Below are 14,337 nucleotides of genomic sequence, written 5' to 3'. Positions count from 1 at the left end.
AAAGACTCCAGACTTCTTACTGAGCACAGACTGAATTTTTCATTGTCACGTGATAGAAGGGAAGAGGAAATACTACACTGAAAACACAAAGGGAGCAGAATATTTAGTTATAATTACTCCTACTTACCAAACATACCAGCCTCTCCTTTGCTGAGCAAAATTAATTTCAAGGCTTCGTCAGGACAGCTGTAATCACAAGAATGACTGGAAGAGGACTTAAAGGTGTATGGGTGGGTTGGGGGGAGGGATCAAAAGCAGTTAAGTGTTTTAACTGCACCTGCAGGATGCAGGGATGTGACATGAGTTCACATATATGTGAAGGAGGGTGCTGGGGTGGATGCCATTCCCTTGTCTTGTCAGCAGTGGCAGAGAAGCATTTAATATGCATCTCCCCTCCTGCAAACTCCAACATATTTGATGGTTTAAAAAAACTACAGAAAAACCCAACAAACAATCAAAATCCCTGAAGTTTATTATAACACAAAGCAAGGAGACTGATTCTTGCACTATGATGAAATCAAGCCCTAGTTTATTCAAAAAGGAAGTTGCCGGGGCACTTAACGCTTGGCTGTTTTTTCTCACCTGAAAGTGGGGTCTTCCAAAGGATAACCTTCAGAATATTCTGGGGAACAGTCATGTTATTTGTGGTCTTAAATAAGTGTAAATACATATTAGACATCCCTGTCTTCTAGCAGGGACAAGTACAGAAGTCTACTAACCAATGGATGAGAAGTATGTGGGCTGTGCGTGCGTGTGTGTGTTGCCTTAGAAATGGGTAATCTTCTCTAAAGCCATGTTGTCATAGGTTTTGTCCTTGGGATCATAGCCTGGAACATGGACCAGACTTTCTCGCCTGCGGCCGTTTCGTAAGGCAGATTCAGCCCCTTGTTTCCAGGTACTGCCATTCTTAAGGTTTTCCTGAGGAAAATGGAAAGACACATATCAGTGGGATAGTCTTAATGTATTCCAAATCAAACTGCGGGAATCCTGCTTAGGCCTCTCCCTTTGGAAAAAATGATAGATAAATATGAAAATAACTAAATGATAGATAAACATGAAATAAATAAATGATAGATAAATATGAAATGATAGATAGATATGAAAATAAGTACAAATAACTGACCCAAGGCACCTCCTAACTGATCATTTTGATGCCTCAATTCGTGTAGGTACTACTTCTAATGATAATAAAAACAGAAAGAACAATTTAGTGAGCATTCACAATACATCAATGCGTGGTGTGAAGAAGTTTATATATCTAGTGCAACAGTCCTGTGAGGTAATAGTATTACCTCCTGAGAAGAGACAAACCTGTGTCTCAGAAGTGGGGGGCCCTCCTTCCTGTGAACAGCAAGGCCTCTGGTTACAACAGGGGACCCTGTATGCAAACTTCCCAGGAGGCTGCTCAGTGTTATCCTTTGGCAAAGGAGCCCAGTAGTGACATACTAAGTGCCCCCTCCCACTCTCGACTCAGCCTTGAGAACAGAAGCTGCCTGCATCAATAGGATTTCTCATTTATTCCAGGAAACTCAGGCCTGGGAAGGTAAGTCTATAAAGCGGTAAATAACATGATTCTTTCCTTCTAGAACTTCCTCAAAATCCATTTATCCAAACAATACACTGCTTTGCTGGCTGTCATCTCAGCAAATAGATTGCCTTCCCATTCTGAGCCCTTGTCAAGATGATGCTCTCCTCATGGCAAAACTATGAAACTCAGCTTTACTTCACATACATGTTATTATGGTTTTTGGGGAAGGAAAGCAAATGACATCTTAGGAGTTGTGATAAGGGCGAAGAGTCTCTCTCCTAAAGTACTGAAAGAGTAAAATATCTGGGTCTGAAAGAACAATAATAAGCCCTCACTAAAAAAGAAAAAAAAAAACCTGCTTGTAATCAGGCTGAGAGGACAGACACGGATAAGACCCGCTGCAACTCCAACAGGAAACAGCGCTTCTCCCAAGGTCTTGGAATTACCAGATGCCATAATAACTCATTGAGTGATGGCTGCTCTTTAAGCAGTGCTGCCCCAGGTGGCTTTATCTTCATTCCCACTTCTCTTACTTAGACCCTTCTCAGAATCTTTCAGTGGGAACCTGAACCTTTACCCTCTTGTTGAGGGTGGCACTCCCTGGTTCCCCTGGGGTAGCCCTGTCCCCTTGCTGTATGTATCGAGTCAATAAGTCCAATTTGGTCTGACCACAGGCTGTTCCTGGTGGTCTTGGGCTGATATGACCTTAATCGTACTCAGACAGTGTCTGTAGACCTTAATAGCACTGGAACAATGTCCCTAGCCCTGTGTGGCCTCAACATAATTCTCAATGGGATAAGGGGAGAGCTGGGAGGTTATGTATATCCTTTCACTTCTCTACCTAAGAAGTTCCACCAATAAAACTTTATATTTACACTCATGGCACACTGGAGATGTTCATATGTAGATCACGGTGCATGGTTTCCCCCCAGTTCACAGATAAAAAGCTGAAGTTCCAAGAGGTTAAATAACTCACCCAAGGAAAGTTAGACATGGAACCAGGAATAAACCCAGGGCTGACTCTAAAGCCCATGCTTTTCACCATTATACTAGATGTGCCCCCTCTTTTCTTCCTTTTCTATTATTAATTTTTAAAAATTTTCCTAGAATTTACCCTCACAGGGATTAAAGGGAATTTTGGAACTTGATCAGTTGCAACGACAATTCAGCCCAAAGGCACATTTACCTATCAACATAATTTATGTGCTTAAAAACTAGTTAGCTGAGGTAACTGAAGTGGAAACCCAGATTCTTTCAGGTTCTCATATCCACTGCCTTCCCTCCTTGAACCCAGCCTTACAGATGGTTTAAATGGGCAGAAAGGGAATCCTTTTGAGCCAATTCACATTGTTCAGAAGCTCAAACATCAGCTCACCTGCTCTGTTCCACTGTCATGCTGAACACCACACCAGCACAGTGCTTTGTATTTCTTGGACCAAAAGCAAAATACATTGCAAACCGGTCTAATTAGCAGCGGTTGAATATCCTTGCCCTTTTGGTGACCTATTAACAAAAGGAAAAATGGGTAAGTTGTTACACGCTTCTAGGAGTTTCTTTGATGATTTAAGCATTGTCCACTTGAGAAGCAGGTCACTTCTTAGCAGAAGGGTGAAAAGAGGCCTGATTGGTTCAAATACAGAAATTGGTAACTGCTCAAAAAAGTGAGAGTTTGGGCTTCCCTGGTGGCGCAGTGGTTGGGAGTCCGCCTGCCGATGCAGGGGACGCGGGTTCGTGTCCCGGTCTGGGAGGATCCCACGTGCCGCGGAGCGGCTGGGCCCGTGGGCCGTGTCCGCTGAGCCTGCGCGTCCGGATCCTGTGCTCCGCGATGGGAGAGGCCGCAACGGTGAGAGGCCCGCGTACCGCAAAAAAAAAAAAAAAAAAAAAAGTGAGAGTTTGCTTTTAAACATCCACAAACTGTCAGGTCAGGCAAACTCACGGCTATAAACAAATAGAAACAACATATTTATTTTTAAATATTTATTGTGGAAAACCCTCCTAGTACCCTTTGTAGGCCAGCAGAGGAGATTGCAGGAATTATATAATTTCTTCCTTTAGGAAAGCTCTCAGTTTTCCACCAAATCAGATCTATTAGAGGTCATCAGAATCAGTATTAGTGAAATTAGGAAGATTATTTTTACTGTTTTTTCTTCCTTTCATGCCAGCATCCTGAACAAGGAATACCTTCATGTTCCCTCCAGCTACTGTGGACTTCCCTGACGTCTCCTTCCTTATCATTAAAACATCCCTGTTCAATGTCTTATTCCTTCAACCCTGTTGTGGAACCAGTGTCTCTGGCCAGCAGAGCCTAAAATATTTACTGTCTAGTCTTTAACGTAAAAAGTTTACTAACCTCTGTGTTGGATCTTTGATCTTGTCAGAGAAATGTTATAGATTACATTCTAAATTGTCAGGAATCATATATATGTGTATGGTAAACAATATGGCCAGAGAGTCTTTGTTGCAATTACTCAACTCTACCTTTGTAGAGTGAAATCAGCCAGAGACAATAGTATATGAATGGGTATGACTGTGTTTCTATAAAACTTTATTTATAAAAAGAAGTAATGGACCAGATGTGTTCTTAGTTTACTGACCCCCGACCTAAGAGATAAACTTAGTGAATTGATAACTAAAGGTTTTATATCTGAGACCTGTAGCTATATGATACATGAAGAAACAAATTGGGAAGGTTCACATGAGTACAAATGGCTGTGCAGTGGAAACCAGACTAGAATAAACCCACACAGTGTCCTCAGAGTGGGAGGTTCTGGCCACCTGATAAACTGATGAAGATATTTGTTCTTGATTTAGGAAATGGTATTTTCATTTCACAAGGTTAAGGAGATAAAGGAAAACAACTCTTAACTGCCCAGTAGAATTTTACCAGTAATAACAAAAAACTTTAAAGTATATCTTGGGCCAAGATCACCTTTTAGTAGCTGATGCAGAGAATCATTAATGATATAAACCATCTGGAGGTACTAATCAAAATAGACATAATTCTATTTTATGAGTAACATAAATAGCATATATTTGAAGTGCTAGATCATCTAGAAGAAGCAGAATTGAAATTATCACCTATTAAGACCAAGCAGGACAATTAGCAAGAACAAGACAATATACGACACACAATGAGCAGGCCCACAAAAGGCCTCTGGCTGCCCCACTGACCCTGTCCTGCAAACAGTTAACATTTTAAGACATTTTTAAAGATTCACTGGGTGTTATAGAAGGTTTATGAAAGCCCCTTTGTGACCAGACCTGAAGGTGTTCAGATAACACTAGGGCCTCATTTGGAATATAAGTACCAGGAGGCAAGGATCAAAACTATTTTCAAAGATTTGGTCAAGTGTCATAACTACCCTCTGATAAAGTGCTTCCTTTTGGTGTTAAGGACATTTCCCTAAGATTTTGGATATTTGTAGAAAAATAAAACACAAGGGTTGATACAAGGACAGTTGTTTGTGCTCAAGATGGCAAAGAAGTTTCCATCTAAATACAACATAATGACTGCTGCATCAACACAAGAACATGTCAATTCCAACAAGCATCTGGAAAATACCTAGAATTTATGATGCCCACAATACCTGCTTTGGAACCAGGCAGCTAAAACTTTAGCTGTCTTCTAAAGGTGACTGACCACTCAACTGATAAGTCTAGGTGTATCCTGCTAGGATCAAGGAAGCCTCCATGGTTGTTAGGGCACTGAGGCAAAACTCTAAGCACCATAAATAGACCACCTTTCATTTGAGCCTATTTTCCATAAAGAAAAATATTTGGGGAGTTCATGAATGGCTGGGGTTACAAAATTTATGTTCTATTCCTTATCATAGCCAAGATTGGCTTAAATTTAAATGAAGAGCTGGTGATCTCTTGTCCAGAGCAATAAGGCATTGGAGCTTGCACATAGTGTTTCTAGTCACCAGGAATATTGCCATTCAGATTTTGTGTTAAGTAGGAATCTTGACTTCCTGTATAGCCTGTGACTATATAATGGTAGTGGAAAACTAGAATATCTTAATATTTGATTCAGCTAAACTGCATACTCCAAGGAGGCAGAGTAGATTACAGTGGGCCTATTCCATGCCATCCTCCCCCACCAATCCTTCATGAGCTTTAGCATAAAAAGGACACTGAACCATCAGAGGGACTATGGCTCAAGGTACAGGGGGGAAGTCAACACTGGTGCCAGAAATGGCATAGAGTGAAGCTGCTCACTGCAGAGCTCCTGGGCCTAGAGGAGTGGCCTCCAAAGGACACCATATGCAAAAGCAACAGTAAGACTCTCCCCTGCTTATCTAGTAGGTTAGTAAATGCTAACCCATGATACAGTAAGGCATTTATGAGGAAAAAACTGGGAGGAAGGGGAGAAGAACCACTCTTAATATTTAATCTTCTTATTGATATATTGCAAAGGATTTTTCCTACTCAGGCCCCTGAGGGCCATGTGTCTAAACATCTTTTTTTAATAATATATGGGGAATATTTAAGAATACACTATATATATTAGTAATCACATGTACAATAATCTGGGGGATGCTTTTACATGTCAGTTTGGAGAAAGTAGATAATATCTCTTTGGGAAAAAGGACTTTTTGTGGTGGACCCAAATTCAGACCCATAAGACAGCTGCCTAGTCCAGAAGTGTGTGAGACCAGCCCACGTCTTCCTTGGTCCACAGAAGAGGAAGGCATGTAACCGACCTGTCGCAAAGCTGATGATTACTCCAGCAGCCATGCATCCCAGGCAGCCTACTGCACTGTAGTATAGGTAGGAGAGTGCATACCAGGTCTCAGCGATGGCAGGTCTGCAGAGAACAATGACACATCCTCAGTTCCATGTGTGTGAAGTCATGATTCACAGTGACTTACAGGACAGCCGAGGGTTCATTTTAGGGACTGGCATCTCTCAAAACCCCCAAAGTTTAACTTTTGGTCATTTGATTATTTTTTTTAAAAAACCGACTGTAGACTAGTTGTACTTTATATGCCACTCAACCCAATCCATCTGTGAATTACAAGTCTTGCTACTGAACCACAATTGCAATGAGGACCATGCCTTCCATTTCTTTTGCATTATTTATTCTTCAGACATTTACAAGGCCCAGATTTAGTGCCAGAACTTGTGACAGACGCTGGAGATTAAAGATGAGTAAGCCACGAAGTCTACATGTAGGAGTTGACAATCATAAAATAGGCTAGAACACCGTGGTGGAAGAGGAACAAAGGATTTGGAGAATATTCAGAAAGAGTGTCAAACCCAGGCTGATATGTGAGATGATGCCTCAGCTTATTTTTTAAAAATGGTTAGTTTTAATCAATCAAAGAAGGCAGTTAGGGCTAGGATTTAGCATTCCAAGAAAAGAGGATAGAATAAGCACAGGCAGTAAGGAAGAAACAACATAGTGGACCTGAGAACTCAGACCTCCAATTAGCCCTCTTGCCAAGTTCACTCTTGGGCATCAGGATGCATATGGATATTTACAGAAAGCTGGAGCCCCCAGACACTCTTCAATGCTGGGTACCACCCAGAGCCATTCTCATAGGGGAGCAAGATGGTCTCCTCAGACTTAGCACAGAAGAATGCACTTTTCTCTAACCTGGTAACCCTCTCTCTGGGACTTGATGTTATCCTGAAGGTCAGTATACCTGCTGGACAGCAGTGGAGGCACTGATTCTGTCACATTTGATGGGACACACTGGTCAGTTGATAAAGGCAAAGGCCATGTCTTGGAGGTTGGTGCAGGGTAAATTAAGGCCCCAATGGCCACCCAAAATGACAAGATGATCCCAGTCAGAAGGCCTCCTAGGGCACCCTTGATGAAGAAAAAAAAAAAAGTAATGAGAGATTTGACAAAGCCATTGAAAGAATAATGAGATGAGGATTCTACTCCAGATCTTGGCCACATGTGCTAGAAACAGCCCACTTACACTGCCTGCCTTCAGCCCCCCACAATGTAGCTTTACTTAGGAATAAATGGTTCCTTAAATGAAGACATTAGAGAGTTCTACTGTGGTCATTATACGTAAAATTTCTAGCAGATTTTTTTTCTCCTTTTTGGTTTCTTCCTCATCTCTTAAACATCTGCTGAACCTCAGTTTCCAGTAGAAGAGTTTCAGAAATTCAAGAAAAACTCAGATAATGGAGATGCTGGGGTCATTTTTCACTGACAGCCATTATAAGCTACTACTATATAGAAACTTTTACTCCCATAGCTCTTCCCAAGTAATTCTGCTCAAGTCCTCTGACTCCAAAGTTTGGAGTTTTTAGTTTGAGTCTAACTACTAGCAAGTATATTTACTAGTCCTGTCATTTAAGGGTCATACTTTTTGATAAAAAGTTAAAAGTCAATGAGTCATTTCTCCTGTAAAGGAAACAGAACAATCGAGCAGGGATCAGGACCACTGGAAACTAAAATTGGATGTTGCTGGTCTCTGCCAGATAGCTGAGCTTTCTCTGTGACAGAAAACAACTTGTTGGTTTCTCTATTTATTCAGAAAAAAAGACTCCTCAATTACAGCACCAGAATGTTCTGTTCATTATAGTTTGGGGGAAACTATAAAGCAATGTGTATGATTTGAATACTTGGGCCCTTGGTCTAGACCAGCGGTCTGCAAATTTCTTAACAGCCAGCTAAGGAGTTAGGCTAAACCTTTCAGTTTAGGTTTTGTGGGACATTCAGTGTCTGTCACAACTACCCAATTCTGCCATTACAGCACAGAAACAGCCATAGACAGTATATATACATAAGAGAGTGGCTGTGTTCCAGTAACACTACTTGTCATCACTGAAAGGTGAATTTCACATATTATATATGTGTCATGAAGTATTATTTTTCTTTTGATTTTTGACAACCATTTAAAAATGTCTAAACCATTTTTAGTTTGCAGGTCATCCAAAAACTGGAGGTCAACTAGATTTAGCTTGAGGGATATAGTATGCTGGCCCCTGGCCTACCAGTAAAGGGTGAATTGACTTCAGTAGGAGAGTCAGCCCTCACTGATTTATAGTAGCTGCCTGGAGAGCCGTGCTGAGAAGGATTCTGAGGTTGCATCCACATTCTGTGGAAAGAGAGCCATGACTGATTAGTAGGATCAGCCATGGCTAACAAGGGGAGAGGTGACACCAATTGGTATTATTTACTTTCCTCTATCTAGAACAAGGTGGTTTCCTGGATTAAATAGCAGGACCATAACTCGCTAACATAGATGAATTAATGTTTAGAATGAACTAAGTTGTTATGTTGCTAGTTATTAGGTTTTTTTTGTAGCTAGGAAATTACCTTTCCTCATATTATCTCTGCAAGAATTAAACTAACCCTGTCAACCTCAATCTCAGAAAAGTTGATTAAAACAAAGTGTCTCCTAATAGGACTGCAAGGAAGCACTGCAAATTCCCAAATGTTTCACATCTATCCACTCTCTTTACCTATCTACACAAGATTTATCTAGAATAGAGGTCAATAAGGGTCAGGTAGCCACAGAGAGCTAATTAGGTATACCATGTGGCTCAGGCTTTTTCAAGACTCCTATAGTATATTTAAAAATATGAAAAACTGGGCTTCCCTGGTGGCGCAGTGGTTGAGAGTCCGCCTGCTGATGCAGGGGACACGGGTTCGTGCCCCGGTCCAGGAGGATCCCACATGCCACGGAGCAGCTGGGTCTGTGAGCCATGGCCACTGAGCCTGCACATCCGGAGCCCGTGCTCCACAACGGGAGAGGCCACAACAGTGAGAGGCCCGTGTACCACAAAAAAAAAAAAAGAAAAAGAAAAACTAACTAAATAAAAATATGCATACAGTCAGGTTGCCTAGAGTCTAAAGACTTTCTACAAAGATTTGCATGTAAGTGGATGAATGGCAATAAATGACAAATGGCAATTTTGCTAGACTGAAAAAATTATATTTTAAATATTTAAAAATATTACTATAGTACTATTTTTCCAAATAAGTGTTCCTTTTGATTTATGTTTACTACACAGTCATCCAACCAATGTTTACTTAAAGGCAAACCACTAGCTTGTCAGCCAACAACACAAAGAAGATTCAGCTGTCAGAATAAACCAGGCTGGTCCCCCCTCCCTTTCTTAAATTAGTTAATTAATTAAATTATTTATAATTTTGGATAACTAAATATAGAAAAGAAAATTTACATTTTTAAAGTTTTCAAAATCATGTTTTAACTAAACTATGTCTGATCTCAATATCTATTTTAAATTTCATTTTGTGGGCTCTTAATTTAGAGAAGACAATTTAAACCCTAAAGAATCAGGTTTGATGCCATGACATATGGTATTTCATGACCACTACTTTCTAGGCTTTCTGCTCCTAATACAGCTTCACTGAAGTCAGAGATTGGAAGGCTGGGGTTCTATTTAGTTCTGTTGTAGAAAGAAGCCCCCATTTTTTTCTGGCAAAGACAAATAGCCTTTCCAAGGAGGACTGAGAGGAGGGAGAAAATGTCTAGGGTGCAGTCTCAGCTGGGAAGTGTGAAGAGGAGCGTGGGAGACTTACCTTCCAGTTCACAAAAGGGAACAGGATTCCCAGAGAGAACAAGCCCAGCATCGGTCCCCCACACATGCCGTGGATGCTGAGGGCAGCCTGTGGATCAAAGCAGATCAGTTCAACACTACACTCCCCTAAATCTGTGGCCCACCTAGGAGCACCCCCTTTCTTGGACCTGAGATGAAATACAGTCCTAGTCTTGACTGTGCCACTCATTAATCATGTGCTTTCTGGAAATCATTTCTCCATTCTGGGCTCATTAATGAGCACTGTGTATGTAAAACACCAAAAACGCCTACAAACATACGTGTGTGAGGGTGTGTACGTGTGTGTAAACACACACAGGCAATTTGGATTTGGTAGAATAAGTTTTCCCTTAAGCTGGAACTTATTGATTTGTTTATATTTTCTCTTATCAAAAAGCTTTTTAAATAATGTACCTAATAAATACATCTATAACTTATGTTGAATATCTCAGGTAGTTGATCCAGCTGTTCTAATTTAGTTTGAATAATTCTATAATTTTAATAATAATAATTGTCTGTTACCCCACTCCTTCTATCCCAGCAGAATACCTCAATGATGTTGAAGCATTAAGTTGGGGCATGATGGGGAGGACATTGGACATTCCATATCCTATATCCCATTTTTATGGCTCTATCTCCTTTGGATATAGAGAGAGTTTGGCAAATGCATTTCCATATCTCTTAACCTCTAAGTTATTGAAGTCGGTGAACTGGTTAGGGGCTTTAATTAAGCTAGTTTTCTATCAACCTATAGCCTTGGGCCATGGCCTTGCAGAAGTCTTGAATATACACAGGCACTGACATGCCTGTAAGGGAGCATGTACACACATATGTGTGCATGTGCACACACACACAAAGCTACTCTGCAATGCAGCCCTGTCTAGTTCTATTAATACAACTGCAGGGCTCTTAGATAAAGCGGCCGTGATAAGGATGCTCTAAAGATTTTATACATATTTCCTATTTGTCAGGCACCCCTACATGTGTCAGATAATAAAGATGAAATACCCTGGCACTCTAAATAAATGACCTCATTTCATCCCCACAATTACCCTGCTTAGTTGGTAACACTAACTGGATTTTATAGATGAGAAATTTAGACTGAGAGAAAACATATTAAAAGTATACTTTCAGTTAGAAAGTGGCAGAGATGAAATTTAAGAGTTTTAAGCCAGGGTTGTCTGGCTCGGAAACCCACATTTTCTCTCCTAAGAGCAGTCCCACCTAAAAATAAATAAAAGATAAAAAAATATATATAAAGTCAAGAGCGCAGACCACCATCATGGTCTCCTTTTTCTGTTTAAGGGGGAAAAGTTCTTGAAAGAGTCCATCACTAAGAGAATATTGAGATTCAAATTTTGGCCCTGCCATACATAACACATAATTTGGTGAACCTTCAGTTATTAACTCAGATTCATTTTACTCCAGAGAGCCTTCTTTCTCTATAAAAAATAGAAATAGGACCAAGGGGCCTTCAAGTCCACTCCAGCTGCAATATAAATTCATTAATCCAGAAAAATGAGCTACAATGCACTGTTATGATTGTTTTTCCAGGATAATTTTTAGAGTAGTCAATGATACAGATTGATCTTTGACAAGATGGAGTCAAATAAGATTAAAGTAGACACTTTTCTCTAACGTCAATACTTAATATTCTTGACATATTCTCTGCTGATTGATAGTATTAATTCATAGTTGCTGTGGTTGCTGAATTTGGAAGTTAATTTACTAGCTATTATATGGGAGAATCAATAAGTTAGGAAAAATATTTATTTCCTCCTGTGGGAGAGAAAATGAGCAATCTCTTACAAAGTCCTTAGCCAATATGCCCCAGGGGGGAAAAAGTCTTCACATGCTAGAAAGAGAAATAAATCAAAGAGTTTCTGAATTTGAAAAATATGTATTTCTCTAATGTACAAAACTAACTTCAATTTCTTATCTTTCTTTTTTTGTTGTCATTAAGCGTGTTTAATTGGAGGAAGACAGAGCTCATTTGACAACCTCCACCTCAGTGGCCAAATCTTACCTAAGCCCCTCCTGCAAGGAAAGGACAATGGCTCAGAAAGTGTGTTCTAGGACTGAGGTTGCCTTGCTGTGTCTTAGCTTTCTCAGATGTCAAGTGGGGATCAAAATACGTAGGGGCAGGCCCATTTCCCAGCTCCACCACTCTTTCATTATGTGAATTTGGGGCAATTCTTCACCTCTCTATTTCTTAGTTTCTTCATCTGTAAAATTAGTACATTAATCATACTACCTCGTAGAGAAGTGACAAGGATTAGATGAGATAATACATTTGGGACGGTAGCTTGAACATAAGCGTTCCATAAATGTCAATTGTAATTATTGTTTTTCCTGCTAAGATTATCATTCCTACTTTTATTTCAGGATCATACATTCTCAGATCTGGATTTCAAAAGCGTTTCTAATTTTATTACAGTGTACCTTGTCAATGAGTCTCATTACTAGTTTTTAAAAGTTTCCCCTCTTGAAAGAAATTTTGGTTGAAATTTTACATGTATGTGTAATTTGGACCTGGTATTGGAGAGTATGAGCATTTGGGATTTGGAGGAATAGGCAAAGTATTAGAAAAGAAGGTGGGTAAAAAGTTGCTACAAAATCAGATGAGTCTTTTTCCTCTTTCATTACCTGTACAACGCTCCCCAGGAGGGATGCAGCCACGGCCATGGAGGTACATATCACGCCAAACAATAGACCTGGAGGAAAGAAACTTCATGACTATCATCCAAGCTGGCTTTGAGGGATCCACTGAGCTCCTGCCCAGGGCCTTCTCTCATGTAAGCCTTATCAGAAGGGGCCTCAGGAAGGACTGTCCACCCCGCTTAGCCATCACAAGCCCCAAGAGGGGCATTTAAGGGACTTTCTCCCAAAGACATGCTTTCCTAGGTCAGGCAGAATGAGCTGGAATCCAGCCTTGAGGAGTCTTCTCTTCAAGATTTAAGAAGAAAACTGTCCTGATGACTTCTCTGGTGGTCCAGTGGTTGAAACTTCGTCTTCCAATGCAGGGGGTATGCAGGTTCGATCCCTGGTCAGGGAGGTAAGATCCCACATGCCTCGTGGCCAAAAACCAAAATATAAAACAGAAGCAATGTTGTAACAAATTCAAGAAAGACTTTAAAAATGGTCCACATCCAAAAAATATTAAAAAAAAAAAAAGAAGAAAGCTGTCCTGTGGAAGCAACATGAAAATGCAGAAAGATCACTGGTCTACTAGGCTAATCCAGATTAAATTCGTGAGAATTAAATCCATTTTGACCACTCACCAATAATCATCTGAAGAGGCTACTAACCTCTCTAGGATATGGATAGTTTTTCATCATTAAAATGGCTAAATAGCTATACAGTTTACCTCACAGATTTTGCAAATCTGGAAAATTTTTCTGGTCTTTTCATGCTTTATTCATACCTTCATTATGGCCCTCAGTATGCTGCATAATGATTTCTTTGTTTACATGGCTATGTTGGAGCACCATAAGGGCCATCAGGGTACTGCACTATGCAGCATCTTGCACAGGATGCCTCCAGCATCATAGGATCTCGCTGGATGAATCAACATAAGCATCTTAGTAATCTTTTAAAGGTGATGTCTTCTTTCAAACCATCTTCTTAAAAATAATTGTTTTTATACATCTTTGTTTAAAAACTATCTTAAAAGTCATTCAATTCCCATTACAATCCTAGACTAAATGAGAGAGGGTGAGAGACAAGGTGCTGGAGATGGATTTAGACAGACACAAAGTGACAGAAATAGAGAACATGATTTTTCTCATTCTGTTTGAAATTCTCTCTCAGCTAAATATTTGGCTCAGTTCCCACTGTCACCATTAATGCAATTTTATTGAGTACTGACCATATGTCAAGCGCTTTACTAAATGCCAGTGCTATAAATGCCACTGCCCCAGAGATCTCACATTTTAGGAAGGGACTACACATAAATAAATTAATTTATCCAACAGTGCCTGTTGCATAGCAAGTACTATGTGCTTGCCATTATTATTATTATCATTATTATCATCATCATTTCAGATTTAGTACATGATATCTATAAAATTTATTATCAGGAATTCACTTTTTTGTTTGTTTGTTTGTTTTGCGGTACGCGGGCCTCTCACTGTTGTGGCCTCTCCCGTTGCGGAGCACAGGCTCCAGACGCGCAGGCTCAGCAGCCATGGCTCACGGACCCAGCCGCTCCGTGGCATGTGGGATCTTCCCAGACCGGGGCACGAACCCATGTCCCCTGCATCGGCAGGCGGACTCTCAAC

General features: G+C 40.4%; 1 protein-coding gene across 1 annotated transcript in view; it reads right to left on the bottom strand.

The window, feature by feature from the left end:
* Positions 1 to 765: 765 nt before the first annotated feature.
* Positions 766 to 14,337, bottom strand: part of SLC5A12 (solute carrier family 5 member 12) — a 43,145-nt gene continuing 29,573 nt past the window's right edge. Inside the window, exons 10-15 of the mRNA XM_060104572.1 lie at positions 12,704 to 12,771; positions 10,041 to 10,127; positions 7,177 to 7,343; positions 6,232 to 6,335; positions 2,904 to 3,031; positions 766 to 918 (exon numbers count right to left, since the gene is read on the bottom strand). Of these exons, the coding sequence (XP_059960555.1) occupies positions 766 to 918; positions 2,904 to 3,031; positions 6,232 to 6,335; positions 7,177 to 7,343; positions 10,041 to 10,127; positions 12,704 to 12,771 (707 nt within the window). The remainder of the gene's footprint in view (positions 919 to 2,903; positions 3,032 to 6,231; positions 6,336 to 7,176; positions 7,344 to 10,040; positions 10,128 to 12,703; positions 12,772 to 14,337) is intronic.

This window comes from Mesoplodon densirostris, chromosome 7, assembly GCF_025265405.1.
Source record: "Mesoplodon densirostris isolate mMesDen1 chromosome 7, mMesDen1 primary haplotype, whole genome shotgun sequence".
NCBI lineage: Eukaryota > Metazoa > Chordata > Mammalia > Artiodactyla > Ziphiidae > Mesoplodon > Mesoplodon densirostris.
Note: the sequence above shows the minus strand (reverse complement) of the source record. Positions and strands in the feature narration are given on the sequence as shown.